The sequence below is a fragment of the Rousettus aegyptiacus genome, unplaced genomic scaffold, assembly GCF_014176215.1.
Source record: "Rousettus aegyptiacus isolate mRouAeg1 unplaced genomic scaffold, mRouAeg1.p scaffold_m13_p_5, whole genome shotgun sequence".
Classification (NCBI taxonomy): domain Eukaryota; kingdom Metazoa; phylum Chordata; class Mammalia; order Chiroptera; family Pteropodidae; genus Rousettus; species Rousettus aegyptiacus.
In genome coordinates, this window is record NW_023416308.1 from 13,590,082 (window position 1) to 13,607,712 (window position 17,631).

Sequence of the window (17,631 nt, forward strand, 5' to 3'; positions counted from 1 at the left end):
TTGACAAAACCCCCTCTAGGTGGCGCCAGATGGCAGAGGGTACTCTTCTCAGCCTGGCTGGCTCCCTGGGCTGTCTGTGAGTGCACCTTTGTAGGGCGTGGCGTTCCCTAGGCCTTTATTATTGCTGCGTGGTCTTTTATGTTCATACACAATTTGACCATTCCGTGCCTGGACATTGGGGTTATTTCCAGATTTCGGCTCTTGCCTAGAGCGGCCGTGCACGTTCCCAGGTGTTCCCTTTGGTAGACACTGGCACTCGTTCTGTCGGTTGTCCCAGTTTCCACTCCCACCAGCAGAATACGGTGGTTCCAGTGGGGCACCGTCTTGAGTAGCGTCTTCTTCCAGAAGCTTTTAGTCTCTTCTTAAATGCTTTTCCTGTAGCTTGGGTGCTACCGTGAGGTAGACAGTTGTCATGTTCAGCCTTCTGTCCCTGTCCACCTGGTTTAATTCCTTGTACCCCCTACTGTGGTAGAAGTTGTGCTTGGTAAACTTAGGTCCTGTGGGAAAAGTAGGCTTGGAGCACTAACCTGATGCATACATCCGCGAGAGCCTTGGTAGATTTGACACTCATTTAAACCCGAAAGGAAAAGCAGCATGTTAAGTTGATTCCAGGTGACGTTTAGACATTTGGGATGAGCAGACAGGGGTCCTTGTGCTTAATACCTACTGACCACCTCCTGTTCCCTTGAGAATTCTCAGGCCTTCCCTCTAGCTAGAGTGGTTAGTTTTACTGCAACTAAAATGATTGCCATCAACCAGCATTATCCAGATGCTCAGTGCCTCCCTGATTTTCTCTCTCGAAGTCACTGATAGCCACCTTCTAGTTACACTGTGGTTCCTAAGAAATTAAATCTTTGTGTACAAATGGATCTGTACTGTAACTGGTCTCCTGCTTCTTCCCCAACCGTGCAGTGGCTGCTTGGCAACCCAGTGTGTGGATCAGGGAAATTTTGCTGTTTTGCAATGAGCCAACAACAGATAATCACTGTGCGCCCTGTAGGTCCTTTCCTTTTCCTTTTCCTTTTCCTTTTCCTTTTCCTTTTCCTTTTCCTTTTCCTTTCCTTTCCTTTCCTTTCCTTTCCTTTCCTTTCCCTTTCCTTTTCTCTTTCCTCTTTCCTCTTTCCTCTTTCTTTTTTTATTTCTTTCTTTCTGGTTTTTTTAGGTGAGGCAACTCTTGGTTGACCTCACAGATTGCAAGGACCTTGTCAGATTATAATTATTTATTTATTTATTTATTTATTTATTTATTTATTTATTTATTTTTGTGCCTACGGCACCTGGTGTTCCTAGGTGGTCTCTCATTCAAGTACTAACCAGGCCTGACTCTGCTTAGCTTCCTGTAGGTTTTTTACAGCAATTCCTAGAAGTGGGATTGCTGGGTCCATTCCTAGAAGTGGGAATGCATGTGGTTCTCCAGAAAGGTTGTACAGTCTGCCTTCCCTGGCAGCAGTTGGCTTGCCCCTTCTACTGTGGGTAGTGTATTCACAAATCTTTCCCGATTGAGCCAGTTAAAGTGGAATCCCGTTGTCGTTTACTGGTCATTTCTTTGATTCTATAGCACAGACATTTTCCCGGTGTCTCTTGGCAAGTCTAGAGCTTCAGAATGCACACTCAGAAGTCATAACTGTTTCTTTCCCTGCCAGCATGTCTGTACTTCATCTGTAAAGCTTTGGAGAAGGATTGCCGGTACAGCAAAGGGCTGGTTCTCAAGGAGAAGATCTTCGAGGAGCAGCCTTGTCTCCGGAAAGACTCCCTCCGCATGTTCCTGAAGTGGTAGGTTCTGCCTCTTCCCTTGCCAGGTCTGCACTCCCTTTTCCCCTCCCCGAGTAGCTGGTGAATATCAGGAGGCATGTGCACCTTCTTTTCTCAGGTTCTGACCTCTGGGTGGATGAGCTCCTGAACTTTCTCCCCTTTATCATCATCTGGTGAACTGGCTTTGATCTTCCTTGTGTATTACTCAGCCATGTGCCTGATTTCAGTGTTGTCTCCTTGGCTCTTTGCTGCTTGACTTCTTCACTGTCCTGCTGGCTCTTGGCAGTCGCTAGCTTTCCTCAGGATGCTTGCGGCAGCCTGCTGTGCACCTTGCCTCCTTGCCTCTTGCCTTTCCCCTTTCCAGGATTTTTCTTCCAGTGCTGCCTGAGTTCATTGTCCCAAACACATCTTTGATCCTATACCACCCCTACCTTGCCTCCAAGACAAAACCCATGCTCAGAAGCATTGCCCAGGAGTGCCTTTACAGTCTCACCTATACATACAGGTTCTTCTGCTTCACCCTCCTCCAGGAGAAAAACTGTGTCAGGTCCTTGGAAATTTTAGTCATGGCCCCATTGTGCTCTGTCGTGTCCCTGTACTCTGGCTCCCACTGTGCCCTCACCTGGAATCCCATCTTCCTACCTTTCCATGTGTTGTGCCATTGTACCTTCTTCATGTTCCAGCTCTCAGGCCACCTCTCAGCAGCTTTCCAAGCTCTAGCTTCCTCCATCCCTGAGCCGTCCGGCTGAACCAACTCCTCTACCTTCTGGTGTTTCTTTGGTCCCCAGAGCTCAGTTGGCATGTGTGTGCATGCAGGAGGTTAATGGTTATTTATCTTGGTCTATCCTGTAAGACTGTACCTCATGTTCACATTTGTCCCAAGGAGATAGGTCTTTGGATAGATAGATAAAACAGATAAGACCATAAGAGCCTGGCTTTGTGGTGGATCCCTGCTGGGAGGCATCAGGACTGTCCCTGCAGAAGGGCAGGTACTGCTGGGCCACCTCAGGCAGAGGTGTGTAGAGGTGTGTCTGTGGGAGGGCATCTGAAGCCTCAAAGCCTTGCTCTTTCTGTAATTCAGAGACAGCATAGACTTTGGTGAGCTTCACTGGTCTGATGACTTTTTGTTGGTATGGGCGGGATGGTCTAGTTAAATTCTTTAAAAGTTTTCTGTAAAGAAGAGCAAGATTTTATTTTACTGTGGCTTTTCTGACACTATCTGATACTGTTAATACATATGAATTGCTCCATTTTGAATTGCAGAAGGAACAAAGGGAATTTGTCATTTCTAGTATATGTAGGTATTAAGAATGCTAATTACTGCCTTTCCAAGGCCAAACTCAAGTGGTTATTTTATTTATAGGAAGAATTAATATAGATTAAAGGGTGTTAATTTAATGGCATCCCCGGCTGTAAAACTACAGCTTTGGCTCCAGTTTTGTAACATTGTAATTTCTCCCTGTCTTACATGCTATTAGTGACATGTCGATCCATGATGTGTCAGTGAGCGCGGCTGAGACACAGGCCATCATAGACGAGGCCCTGGGACTGCGGAAGAAGAGGCAAGCGCTGACCGTGCGAGAGAAGGAGCCAGACCTGAAGCTGGTGCAGCCCATCCCCTTCTTCACGTAGGTCGTCTGGGTCTCTGGAGATGCTGGGTTGTCTGGTGGACGGGAGCTGAGTGCATGTTGACAGATGGCTGGAGGCGTGCGCCTACTTGTTGACTACTGAGAAGCAGCTGGGCTTCTCCCAAGTAGGCCCGGTCTAAGTCTGTTTTTGCTGTTGCCGTTCTTGCCCCAGCCACCTGCCACATTCCTTTAAGCCCCCTCTCAGTCTGCCCTACCCAGATGGGAAGGGGAAACTAACATTTGTCAGGTACTCGACAGGAGGAAACCAGGATCAGGGCAGTTAAATGGTAAATGGGGAGCCTGGAGTTGATCCTAGATCTAGATTTCCCAACTCTTGAGTCCATGCTCTTCCTCCAAGGCCCTTGTGTGCCCTGTGGCATGGAACCCCACCCCTACCTCCACCAAGGACTTACTGGTAGCCCCCCTGGAGATGGGATAATTTAGCTCCTTAGCGAGATCTGGCATGCAGTTTCTATTGTTAAAGTTCTGACATCGAATCTTGAATCTTTGAATTTAGCATAATTTGGCAGCAGCATTTCTTCCCCCCATCTTATACTCAGCAGCATTGTCACATAGTGGTCTACAGCTCCTGTCCTGCATCTGACAGACCTGAGTTCAGTCTTGGTGCCCCTAGCCATGTGACTCTAGGAATATTACATGCCACTCCCTGAAAATAGGGTGAGCAACATCCCTCTTACTGGGCCCTCGTGATAATTAAATAGAACACCTGGTGGCTAGCACAGAGCCAGCATTTATTTTAGCACACGCTCAGGAAGAGTGGCTCTGATCCACGTTATTACTACTGCTTGTCTGTTCCCACGTATTGAGTTTCCCAGGAATATCTTCTCAAACAGGCACTGAGAGGGTCAGGGAGGTGGGGCTGCCCTCAGACTCTTGTCAGGTGCTCATCCCCTCGTTTAGTCAGCTGGATCAGGAACCCCATTCCATCTGAGTGTGTGCTCCCCAACCAAGAGCACTGGGGTTTGGGAAAGGCCTTGGATGCCTCCCCATTACAGCGAAGGAGCAGAAGGCCTAAGGGAATGACACTTGAAGGGATTGTGGTGATGTGACTAGAGAAGAGAAGCTGTGAGCTGGTGTCAAGGCTGCCCTCATTGTGCAGGGCGAAGGCCACATGGAAGTGTGAAGGGCATATAGGCTTGACTAGAGCTGTTGCTTGGTAGTTAAGTATGGGATTGGGTTATTAAAGGAAGAGTGTAAAGGTCCCTCTCTGGGAGCAAAGGACATGGGGCTTTTAAAATAACCACCATCTATTCCAGGACTTGACACACTTTTCTTGTAAACAACCAGGTGGTAAATGCTTTGTGCTTTGTGTACCAGGTACTGTTTCTGTTGTGTTTTCGCGTGTCTGTGTGTGTGTTCACGTGTGTATGTGTGTTTTAACAACGCTTTAAAAATGTGAAAAACGTTTTTAGTTTGTGGGCTGTGTAAAAGGGGCTGTGGGCCATAGTTTGCCACCCCAGGGCTATTCAGTGCCTGCTAGGCATGAGCAAAGCACAAGTAAGTGAAATTATGTCTTTAAGGCATGCACTACAACAGAGCTGGTGAGCAAATTTTTCCCTCTCTGAATGTAATCCTGACTAAAGGCAGGAAGAGAATAGTCCTAGGAGAAATCCCTTGTAGTCCTAGGAGCCTCCATTTGGTTAGATTACGGAATTTGAAGCATCATCCTTTTCATTACTTTGCAACATATACTAGATGCTAGCTTCATGCCAGCACCGTGCTCTGTGCTGGGGGCTCGATGTGGTAGGGCCTGGTCCCTTGCTGGGGCAATCCCAGGGATAGTCAGTCACCCAGAAGGAGCACATGCCTCAAACTGATGTGCACCCTGAGGAAAGAAGCTCCCAGGGGAGCTCATAATGGGATCCACATTGCTTTAGGGGTCAGGAGGGCTTAGGTGCCAGAGCAGGGGTCTGACAGAAGAGTGGGCACTGACAGCAGAGGGGCTGAGGTGTGGGTGGGCAGAGGGAAGCCTGCGTGAAGGCTCTGTTGTATGCAAGAGTGTGATTTTGTCTGCAGAAATGAAAGAAAGCTGGCATGATGGGAGTATAGGATGGTGCAAGGTGAGGCCTGGACAGTTGGCCAGGCCAGGCTGGGCAGCAACATGGGCCCAGACTCTGGATTTTGGATTTACCCTTAGAGCATGGGAGGCCATTCAGGGATGGATGGATGGATAAGAGGATACATCATGCTACACCACATCATATCATCGTACAACATAATCGTAATACACAACACAATGCACAACAGAAAACACAAAACAGGCACACAACATAACACACCAGACCATAACACAACGTAACACATACAACATAATGCATACCATACCACAACATAACACACAGTAAAACACATAACCGTCTTGGTTTGCCACCCAGCAGCCCTGGCCCACATGGGGACTCACTGAGATACTGTTCCCAAGAGGCTCTGTGCAAGGGCCTATTCAGCACCTTTAGACCACATCCCTATGAGCAGCCCTCCCCTTTCACCTCAGAGTGGTGGCAGAGAAATGCCACATATTTTAAAGATTAGACCTGCAGCGAAGGGGCTTTTAAAGTGAGCCAGTGGTTTTCATGCCAGCCTGGTTCCGTCCAAAGGTGCCTGGGGCTGACATGCTCTAGGACTTCTGATAGGATGAGGGAAGGAGGCCTCTGAGCCTCTGCCTCCGCTCCAGTGGCTCCACCTCAGCTCTGTTAGACTCAGGATTTGTCAGTAATGACAATAACAAAGCCGTCACCATTCCCCCGCTCTCGTGGAGATGGCAGCCCCTGGGCCAGCTCTCCTGCCTCTCTCCAGGCCAGCTGGCCCTGTGTTCAGAGCACCCTATGCTGGGGTGCTGACCAAGTGTGGCGATTGTCTCCTTGTAGCTGGAAGTGTCTTGGAGAGAGTTTGCTGGCCACGTATAACCACCTCACCACCTGCGAGCCCCCGCGGCCCAGCCTTGGCAAGAGGATTGACCTGTCTGACCACCAGGACCCCAGCCAGCCTCTCGTGTCCTCTGTGGTTGTGGCGCCTGTCAGCGTGATCCAGTCAAGTCCCGTCAGTGCCAACCCGGCTGTGACCATGACAGAGCCTGTGCTTTCCTACTCCCCTGTGGCTACAGCCAGCTTCTCACTACACAGTTCCAGCCTGCTAGAGACAGGTATTCCCCATGGGTGAGCGGGCCTCCTTGGGCTGACTTCTGGGGAGATCCAGTTTGCTGACCAGGAATGAGTCTTCTTTGGCTTCCCTGGTCTCCCCAAAGAGATGGGTCCTGCGATTTCCTCGTGGTCTGAGGTTTAAGCAAGAGCCCTGGCCCCACAGGGGAGCCTCTTGGCCTGCTTCTGGGGCTGCCACTCCTTAGGATCCACTTCCGTAAAGAAGCCCCCACAAGGAAGGGGTAGATGCTCAGGGATGCAGCTTCTTGAAACCACTCAGCACCTGGCTGATAAGTCCTAGTGTAAAGGTGGCTCTTTCCGCTTGTGATGTGTGAGCTGGCAGGTCCTTCTGCTGGTTCTCAGTTGCTGGCCACATGGCACAGCACCCAGCGCTGCTACGCACTATCAGTCTTTGTTCTTTGGCCTTAAAAAACAGTCAGCAAGGTTACCACCATATGTAGTAGTATATTTTTGAGTGGTTTTATTGATTTTTATTATTATTGGAGTTGTACAAAATTTTAGGCAAAAGTTCTCAAGACTTTTCTTGATTTTCTGTCACTGAAGAATATCTGGAAGTTAAAAGGTTTCTGAGCAAATGTGCATACAGTTGTCGCTAACTTTTTAAATTAATCATACATGGCACTCCCGCTTTCTGTATAATTCACATGATTCCCTTGTCCATATCATGTCACTGGGCGCTTACAGGGTTCTGGGTGATGGGTAGAGTCAGTGTTGCTGCTACTTGCTCTGTCCCATCCCAGGTTCATCCACAAGGCCCCAGAAGCTGTTGCAGCCAGCCAGCATGAGGGGTGGGGGATCGGGGGAACATTCAACTGAGGTCTTAGTGTTCTGTAGCCATGGAAAATAGTCTGGCTTGTGGGCTCTGTGAATTCAAGAAAGGTATGAGTATTAAACACTTGAAATTACCTTTACTCAGGACTCTGTTGTTAAAGAAGAGATGGGAGATTTAAATGTCAAAGAAGATAAAGATTAAACATGCTCACAGTTGTGAAAGAGAGACTGATGTGCTTTGTGCTGCATTTTCATGCCCCTACCCCTGCATGATTTCAATCTGTACTCTGTGAAGGCGATGTTGCTGGGGGAGATAAATCCAAGAAGGGAGTAAAGCGGAAGAAGATTTCGGAAGAGAGCGGGGAGACAGCGAAGCGGCGGTCTGCCCGTGTCCGAAACACCAAGTGCAAAAAGGAAGAGAAAGTAGACTTCCAGGAGCTTCTGATTAAGTTCTTGCCATCCAGGTACAGCGCACACTTTTTCTGATGTGCACACACACACACCTCCAGCGTACACTACCAGTAATGTTTCTCATTCTGTTGCTGCCCTCTCCTTTGGCCACCTCCTTTGTTTGCACATCTGTGCAAATAGCTGAGGCAGAGATCTCACTGAATTGGGATCTTGGCTTTTTTCTTGTCTTTCCTACCTCTGAACTTTCCGAGGGCAGGACTCATGACTTGTGCATCTTTTGGAGGACCAGGCACCTCCTGGGCCCTCAGGAGAGGAATAGGTCCTGAAGCTGGAAGTGACATGCTCATATCCTTGTGCACTCACAGACAACTGCTTTGGGGAGACCTGAGGCTGCTGTTCCTTGGATGCAGACAGTAGGAAACCCCACGGAAGGGGCACCCCTTCTGCTCTTAGGGAGAGTGCCTGTCTGGTTTCTCCAGGCTCAGCAGGGTTCCCTCACACTATGAGAAGGTGAGGGCAGGCTGTTAAATCCTCCCTTCTTAGTGTTCCTCTAAGAAGCCTTGCAGGAGGAGAAGGGCCAGGTTGCCTGGATCTGGGGGTTCTAGACTGCACTGCTCCTTTCGTAGATTTTCATCAGCACGTCTGCTTTTTGTCCTTGCCTTCTTACCTCCTCCTCCCCTTAGCTGAGTAGAGAGAGCAGTTCAGTTTCTGCTGGTCTGTCATCTTTCTGCCTTCTGGCACAGTTTGTTTCTGCTGTGGCTTCCTCCCCCAACCCCTGTGTCTTTGTGAGTTTATGCCTTTTTATTCCTTCATGGTCACTGGAGTGGAGTTTGGGAGGTAACCCTGTGTGTTCAATGCGTGTCTTTACCCAGGAGTCCTCAGCTGGGGTTTTGGCCCCTGATAGTTTAGTTCAGTGGTGGCAACATCCATATGGAGGAAGAGGAAGCAGAGGCTTTAGGTTGATTGTAAATCCATCTTACAGCAAAATTCCAAATTTTCCTAATTTTCTCTTTCTGTGGTGAAAGTGAAATGCTTAGAAATTGAGCTTCTCAGGAAGCAGAGAATGCAGTATTTGCTGATCAGTTACTCTAAAGGCTCAGTACTGGGGACAGGTTTCCCTTTGGGAAAGCCATAGGATGGTACAGTGGTGGATGACACGAGTTCCGTGTGACCCATTTCTCCATTGCCCCTCAGCCCTGCTGTCTTACCCCAGGTCTCGTTCCCAGCCCCCTTTATCTGGAATGGGTTCTACCTTTTTATTTATTTATTTATTTTTCTAATCTTTAAGTTTTGGTTCCTGTGTAGTTTTCATATCTGCTTCTTCGAATGGTCAGGCAAGAGCAATGTGACCATTTGCCTGCAGTGGTTCCCCTGGGGGTCTGTGCAATAAATAAGTGAAGACATTGGAAAGTGCCCTGAGTGTTTGTGCTGCAGGGCTTGGTTGAGGAAAGCTACGAGCACTCTAGTGGTCCTTGGGAGGAGTTGGAAAGAATGGCGCCTGCTGGGAGAGGCCTCCTCAGTCCCAAAGCTCTATGAAGAGCCACGGGGAGACCAAGCTCAGAAGGGCCTCCTGTGCCCCCTCTTACTTCACACACCCACCCACTTTCTCCTTGCTCACTGGGCACCCTTCAGGTCTTAGAACATACCTGGTGCTCTTCTGGCCTGTACCTCTGTACCTGTCCTTGTCCTGCATCTTTGCATGGCCAGCTTTTTACCAGTGTCAGTGTGAATGTCACCCTCTCTGAGAGACGTTCCTGACTCTGCTCTATAAAGGGGGCTCCTTGTGGTTGGTCCTTATTTGGGTTCTTTGTTTTTGTGTATCTACTTATTGCTTGTACCTCCCATCAGGAGGTAAGCCTACTATGGGCAGGGTCTGCCACACTCATGGCTGAATTTGGATGCCTCGCACAGTGTCTGGCACATGCCAGTGTTCAGTATTCTTCTGTTGATGGAACCAATAAAAGCGAGGGCACAGGCCAGACGCCAGCTCACAAAAGTCTGGAGAGAAGCAGAGCTTCTCAGAGGCCTGGCTTCTGGACCTTGCTGCACGCTTATTCTAGTTTTTTTTTCTTCCTGGCTCGGATTTTGTTTTTCCAGTAGGAAGAATTCAGGTGTGTGCGTCAGTTAGAATGTGTGGTGTGGCTTTTGTGATTTTGGTGTGTTCCACACAGGCTAAGAAAGCTGGACCCCGAGGAGGAAGATGACTCCTTTAATAACTATGAAGTCCAGTCAGAAACCAAACTGGAAAGCTTCCCAAACATTGGGCCTCATAGACTGTCATTCGACTCAGCCACGTTCATGGAATCTGGTAGGAATTGAGCAATGTGATCATTTAATGTGGGGAATTGTTCCTCTTGTTATCCTATAACCAGAATAGGTTTATTCCGGGAGAGCGGTTCTGGGTGTTTAGGTTTATTCTGGGAGAAACAGTTCTGGGCTGCAAGGATTTGTCTTGGACCTGAACTTCATGGTCAGCTGAGAGGTCTGTGGAAACATCCAGGCTCATCCGTGGCTGTGCTCCCTGAGGGGTGTGGCTTCACAGGTCAAGGGTATCTGACATAAATGTTGAGTATATGTTATGTGCTAGTCAACGTGCTTTGTATTTTTTTTGTGCATGACCTCACCCGATGCACAGGGCAGCACTTGGAGATCAGCCCTTTCATATGCACCTTAGACTCAGAGCTTTGGAGAGGCTTGCTCACGATGGTGAGGGCTGGAACCCTGCAGCCTGACCTCAGCACCACCATGTGGTGGGAGGATGGGAAGGCACAGGCTTTCTTCTGCCCCTACCCTGCCCCTGCTGTCGCTCTCCTCTCTCCTTTTCCAAAGAAAATGGGAGACCCTGGCACAGAAGGTCCTTCATTCAAGTCAGGTTCTTTCTCCCTGCCCGGGCAGAGAAGCAGGATGTGCATGCGTTCTTGCTGGAGAACTTGACCAATGGAGGCATCCTGGAGCTGATGATGCGCTACCTGAAGGCCATGGGCCATAAGTTCCTGCTGAAGTGGCCACCAGGCCTGGCGGAGGTTGTGCTCAGCATCTACCACAGCTGGAGGAGGCACAGCACCAGCCTGCCCAACCCGCTGCTGAGGGACTGCAGCAACAGGCACATCAAGGTCAGGCGGGTGGAAGGCCTCGAGGGCCAGCGTCAGACAGGGACCGGGGAATGGGCACAGGGACCTTCTGTGGGTGTGGGGCTGCTGCTGCTGCTGGGCCCCTGGGGGGTTTGAAGCAGGAAATCGTGGGACCTGGTTTTATGCCTAGAGATATCCCTGGTGGCTGAGTGGAGGATTTTGGGGGTGAGAGTGGGTACAGGGTCATCTGGAGACTGTTGCCCAGTAAACAGTGGTGTGAGGGTTCTGGAGGCAGAGCTGACAGGATGAACTGCACGCGGAGATGAGGGGGCGAGATGGGGAGGACTTCCAGGGTTGGCTCAAGCCTGGGTCTGTCTGGTGACGGGGTGGTTTACTGACGTGGAGGAGAGCTGCAGACAGATTGGTGAAAGTGAAGTTTTGGCTATGTTTAAGCTTCCAGGGACTGTTACTGATTCTTAAACGGGTGAGAAAACAGAAGCGCAGAGGCTAATAAGGTTGCTTAGGGGTTGTGGTGGGTGCCTCCAGCAGTGTGGGGTTGAGCACATGCCCACAGCACTCTGCACCCCAGGCTCCTCCACTCAGTGCCTCCCAGAGGTCAAGGGTTCCCAGGGTGCTCTGGCCCCCTTCTCCCAGTAGAGGAGGAGGGTCTGAATGCTGAGGAGGAACCACGAGGAGCTTTCAGGGCCCACCTGGGTGGTACTTCTGGCTGGGGGCACAGAAGGTGAAAGAGCAGGTGCTTAGGGCTATGTAGCTCAGTGTTCCCTGGCTGTGCAGCCTCTGCTGGGACACCTCAGGGACTGCCTCCTGGCAGCTTCTGCCTACTGAGCCTGCTCCTCTGGGGGCAGTGTGGAGTAGCAGGAGGAGTGGAGGCTTCGGTTCCCAGACAAACCCTGGTCATTTCTCAGCTCTGCCTGCACTTGGCTGGTGCCTCCTTATCGCTGAGCCTTAGCTTCCTCGTGTGCCCGGGGCGTAATGCGCCACTCCCAGGTGTTTTTAAGGATTGAGCATTGTAGTGTAAATGTGGTGTTTTGCCTGGTGCTCAACAGGTGACAGGGCTGCCTCTGCCCTGGGGGGCAGTCCGTTAGGACTGAAGATGGGTCATCGGGCTCCTCCCAAGTGTTATTCCGGTGTACATACACATGCTTCTTTATGTTTTGACGAGTAGACACTGATTGTCATTTATGGAATGGAAAGTAGGTAAAAGAATGATATTTGTATCAAAGTAAATTTTAGATTAGTTTTGTTTCACCCTGCATTCTTTGACGACTCTTTGTGACCCTGTCCTGACCTTCTGCTGCTGTCTCGTAGGACATGATGCTGATGTCTCTCTCTTGCATGGAGCTCCAGCTGGACCAGTGGCTGCTGACCAAGGGCAGAAGCTCTGCAGGTAGGAGGCATGCTGTGTCCCATGGCAGAGGTAACTTTCTGAACCCTCAGCAGGCAGGAGGAAGGGGGCATGGGGAGGCTGAGTTGTGCAGTTCAGACTTGAATCTGCAGTGGGCATGTTGCCTGGGTTGGCTTGTCAGGCCAGGAAAAATCCAGGGTCTCACAGAAGTCCCTTGGCCACTCAAGTAGTTAGTAGCAGCTGAGCCCCAGAAAGAGTTACTTACCTGCTTTTCTGTTACTCAGATTGAAGGAAGTGGGATCTTGGTTTCCCAAGTTATCAAATCTATACTTTATGTGTCCCAGTAATTTTCCCAGACAATGTGAATCATTCTGACTTTTAAATTAACAACCAGTGAATAACAATTATATTCAAAGTTAAGTATATAAAGTAAGGGTCCTCCAGCTCTTAGGGTCTCTATATCCATCTGACTTGCCTGACTTCTCTGACACCTGCCACTTGGGGGGCTATAAGGCTTCGGGGGGCTCAGGGCATTCATGGACACTGAGACAGGTGTGGCGAGGGCTGAAGGTGACCTCTGGGGAGCACAAGGGCGTCTGGACCCTGAAAAACAAAGTTGACTCATTTTGGCCTGACTGGTTTTCAGTGTCTCCTCGGAACTGCCCTGCTGGTGTGGTAAACAGCAGGTTTGGGCCTGATTTCCCAGGAACTCACTTCCTGGGTGACCTCCTGCAGCTGTCATTTGCCTCGTCTCAGCGGGACCTGTTTGAGGATGGCTGGCTGGAGTTTGTGGTCCGCGTGTATTGGTTGAAGGCTCGGTTCCTGGCACTGCAGGTTGGTTCTGTGGTCGGCTGCTTGGGGAGCATGCCCAGGCACCCAACAAGGAGGGAAGAGAGCTGGATGCATTGTTGGGGATGTGCACGTGCATCATTGAGGATATGCACATGCATGGGTGGCACCTGCCGAGGCATTGGGCTTAGCTTCAGGAAGCGGTGAGGAATTTTTAGCATCTCAGAAATCCCAGCGTAGTCACCAGTCTGTAAAGTGCAACAAGCATAACAGAGCTCTGGAAGGGGTTTCCTGTGGATCTGGGCACCCCCACTTAAGACTGCCGTGGGGTCTTGACCTTTTGCATATGTTTTTTTTGAGAGAGCCTGAATTAGTGCATGAATAGATGCAGAGCTTTCTAGAAGGGAGTTAACCACCCAAGCTTTCTCGTGTGAATTCTCAGCTTCCCTTCGGATCCTGGTCTGGAAGGCCAGGGAGAATTGGATTGGTTGTTACGCAGTACGTTGTAGATGGTGGTACCCACTGCACTGTGGCAGAATGAGTTGGAGCACCACAGTCAGTTCTGGAATTAGGATAGGCTTAGGTTCTAATTCTGGCTCTGTCATTTATTAGCTCGTGATTTTTGAACAAGGTATTTGGGCTTGCTCGAGTGTCCTCACTTTTCTCACCTATAACATGAGGCTAATGATACCTCTCCTTAGAGTTGTGTGAATTCATTCATTCATTCATCCATCCATCTGTCCGTCCATCCATCCATGCAACTCTTCAACAAATACTTATTAAGCCCCCACTGTGCTAGGCCCCTTTTTAGGGGATAAAACCACCTTCATGGTGCCTGCAGTCTAATGGGATTGGGAAGGTAAGGCACCTGGCATGACAGAATGAGTTCCCTTCCCTTCTGCCCCTGTCCCTTGACTGCTTTTCCTCTCTGACCAGGGAGACATGGAGCAAGCCCTGGAGAACTATGACATCTGCACAGAAATGCTCCAGAGCTCCACTGCCATCCAGGCAGAGGCAGGGGCTGAGCAAAGAGACATTGTCATCCGGCTGCCCAACCTCCACAATGACTCGGTTGTTTCCCTGGAGGAGGTGAGTAGGAGTTTTCTTAGTGGTGTTTCCTTGGTCAAAGATTTATTCTGGGTTGGCACAGTTAAACCAGGCCCCACCTGTCCCCAAGGACCCGGAGAGTGGCCCACATGCGAAGTAGAGCTCACATGGTACCCTTGATGATTAGCTCCTCCAGGTGGCGGGCGGTAAGGGGCAGGGGTGGAGGCATTTGCTGGCATGTTTTAGAGTGATTATTGCTCAGCTGTCTGGCTGCGGGTGGCAGCAATCCCAGTGGAATTAGAGGCTGACCAGTGCTGGGTTGGAAGTGCATGGTGCCTATGCCAGGTTCTGTTGGTTATAATCCTGTTCTCACCATGCAGCCTCAGACCCCATGCAGTTCCACATCTGTGACATGTCTACATTAGCTGAAATAGGCCTTCAGACTCTTGCAGAGTTGTTTCAGGGCAAGGCCAAGTGCAGTGTCCCTGATGCCTACATCCTGAGGGCCATGGCAGGCCTCCTGTGAGGTGAGGGTTCCTGGGTCAATGGCATGTGCCATACTCTGGCCCAGGGCTTGCCAAGTCTCTTCAGTCTGATGCTTCATGGTTCCATGAGTCTGGTTTGCTGAACTGTGAACACGAGGCTGTCCTATTTTGGCTGACATTTTTCTGGAACCTCTCCCTTTCTGGGTAGTTTCTGGTCTTGGGGATGTTTGTTTTTTAAAGAATTGAATATCTTGACCTTAGTAGAAATACTCTTTTGTAAAATACTCACTTAATGTTAATGCTGATAATATTAGAAGGAGTCTAATTTTGGTTCTGATAAATGCAAACCCTGGCCAGCTTTGGGGAGCGTGGGAGGGGTTCATCATTAGACAGTGATTCGGGTTTCTTCCAGATCGATAAGAACCTGAAGTCGCTGGAGCGGTGCCAATCCCTGGAGGAGATTCAGAGGTTGTACGAGGCTGGCGACTATGAGTCCGTTGTGCATCTGCTCCGCCCCACCTTGTGCACCAGTGGGTTCGACCGGGCCAAACACCTGGAGTTTATGACATCCATTCCTGAGAGGCCAGCCCAGCTGCTGCTGCTGCAGGTGTGTGCCGTGTATCCCCTTTGCCTTCTTGTACCTTCTCTGCTTGGTGTGGGTTTATTCCCTGGAGTCCGAGGTGGCCCTTGAGAACCTAGAAGAGAAAAGTGGGTGTGAAAGCTGCTAACTTGGTTCCAGGGAATATGCGAGTCAGAAGATACGGGAGAAAGCTGGAACTCAGAAGTGCAGGTTCTAGGGTTGTACATGACTCAAGGTGAGCCCACTCTTGGCTCTGAACTTCTGCTTGGCAGAGGAGGAGGAGGAGGAATGGTCAGGAGGTTAACCATCCATCCACCTGTTTGTTCCTCTGTCTGTTTTTTTAAATTACTTTTGAAATTAACTATTGAGTAGAATAAAAATGGATAAAATATCTGTAAAGTATGAAGAATCAAGATAAAATAAATACCCATATACCATCACGTGGTTGAAGGAAAAGGACACCAGTGTGGTGTTTGAGGGCCGTGCGCCCTCTCGGCTCCCTCTGTGCCTCTGTTTTCAGTAAACCCTTACTGAGCACTCGCCAGGCATCGGGATCTGCTGGGCACTGGGCATCTACTCAGTCTCTGTGCCTCAGTTCTTCAACTCTAGGATGGGGATGATTATTATCCTTACCTCAGGGACCTGTTGTGGGGATTATACGCATTAGCGTGTATTGGCACCATGCCTGGCTTATAGCAAATGCCATGTGGGTGCTGGCTGTCATTGCTGCCATCCTCAGGAACTGTGGAGTCGGACTCAGAGCCAGACATGGAAGATGATAAATATGATGTGCTTAATGATGTTGGGTGGTCTAGTGTCCCATCCTTATGGTTCACCTACTAATCACATTATATTTATTATCTAATTGAGTCCTTCCTCTTCAATTTGGAGTAAGAGCCCAGTTTTCTCCCAATTTATTTTGCTCAGATTACATGAAACATTGTCGTTATTTACTTTCTTGAACTGGGAAATAGTTAAGAGGTACAACTGTGGGAACAAATAGTGGTATCTCTGCCTTGGTGAAAGGGGAAGAAAGAGTTGTTTCTGGGAAGGAAAGGAGGAAGGCAGAGAGGAAAAAGGGAAGTAGAGCCCAGCTCCTGGCAGAGTAAATCAGGCAGCCCAAGCTGAGATCAAGGGATGAAATGTGTTGGACCTCAGTTACCATGGTGGTAGAGAAAGGGGTCCAACATGGCTGTGTGTGGGAAGACAGCTGCTAGGTGTACCCAGGGTGGCCATTAGGTGGGGAGGGGGAGAGAGGCCAGCCCTCTCTGCCTCTGTAAGATAGCCCTGATGGCTCAAATGTTGTCTTGCTCCTGTCTTCTAGAACTCATGTGTAGCAGTTGTTCTGTTGATGGGGGAACTGCTGTTTGGACAGGCACTGAGCAGCACTATCAGCTGAGGCGAGGCCTGGGCCAAATGCCATGGAAGCACCTGCTTTTTGTAAATAAGTGATTCCTGGTTTTTGTTCAATTTCCTATAAGATGGGGTGTTTTCTTATTTATTTGGAGTTCTTTTTACATATTAAAGATAGTGATTTTTTTCTCATTAAATGTTGCAAATATTTTTCTCAGTTTGTTTTTTGGTTTTAAATTGAAACTTGTATAATTTTTGACATACAGACGTTTTTAATTTTTGTGTTGTCAAATCTTTTGATGTTTTCAAACATTTGCAATTTTGTTTATTATGCTTGGACAGCCTTTCCAAAAATATTCACCCAGTTATTCCACACACATGAATTGAGTTCTTACTTCCTGCACTGGACCAGAGAGAGCACCCTTCAGGCATAACCTGTGTTCTAGAAGGGAGGCAGACAAGAAACATGGCAACAAATAAACAAAAATCCCATTTACCTTTGTTTTCTTCTAGTGGTATGAATGTTCTGTGTTTTGCATAGTGGTATCTGTCTCTCCCTATTTAGGCAAGCCTCCTTTTATGTTCTTCAAAATAATTGTATAGTTTTCTTATGGTTGAGCTGATTCTTAGCCCTTAACATTTTGGGTTGCTGTTTTGAGCAGGTTTTTTCTATTGGGACCCTATTGATTTTTGCATGTTTATTTTGAATCTAGCCACTTCACTGAATTCCCATTATTTCTGATAGTTTCTGTTTGGTTTGGTTTGTTTGGGTAGATGATCATGTTGCTCACGGTCAATAGTAATTTGGTTTCCTCATTTGTTGACAGTTATACTGCTTTTTAGATCTTTCTGGCCTTGAGCATTGGCAGTTACGTCATGGTAGAGTGCTGCTGGCAGGTCCTTGTCTCTGACTTTCATGGCAACTCTGGCTGCAATTTAAGGCCATTAGTCGTCATCATCGTCGTCTTCGTCTTCTCCTCCTCCTCCTCCTCCTGCTCCTTCTCCTCATTTTAAGTATACAGTACCTTATACCTGTCAGAATGGCTATCATCAATAAATCAAAAAACAACAAGTGTTGGCAAGGATGAGAGAAAAGGGAACCCTCACGCACTGTTGGTGGGATTGCAAATTGGTCCAGCCACTATGGAAAACAGTCTGGATGTTCCTCAGAAAATTAAAAATGGAACTACCTTTTGACCCAG

The 17,631-nt window shown here is 48.9% G+C and overlaps 1 protein-coding gene across 3 annotated transcripts in view; it reads left to right on the plus strand.

The window, feature by feature from the left end:
* Positions 1–17,631, plus strand: part of CABIN1 (calcineurin binding protein 1) — a 135,825-nt gene that overhangs the window by 15,188 nt on the left and 103,006 nt on the right. For all 3 annotated transcript variants that reach the window (XM_016126130.2, XM_036220352.1, XM_036220353.1), the window contains exons 7-16: positions 1,644–1,773; positions 3,231–3,380; positions 6,266–6,540; positions 7,623–7,791; positions 9,910–10,046; positions 10,634–10,851; positions 12,139–12,217; positions 12,822–13,009; positions 13,901–14,053; positions 14,909–15,103. In XM_016126130.2, coding sequence (XP_015981616.2) covers positions 1,644–1,773; positions 3,231–3,380; positions 6,266–6,540; positions 7,623–7,791; positions 9,910–10,046; positions 10,634–10,851; positions 12,139–12,217; positions 12,822–13,009; positions 13,901–14,053; positions 14,909–15,103 — 1,694 coding nt within the window. The remainder of the gene's footprint in view (positions 1–1,643; positions 1,774–3,230; positions 3,381–6,265; positions 6,541–7,622; positions 7,792–9,909; positions 10,047–10,633; positions 10,852–12,138; positions 12,218–12,821; positions 13,010–13,900; positions 14,054–14,908; positions 15,104–17,631) is intronic.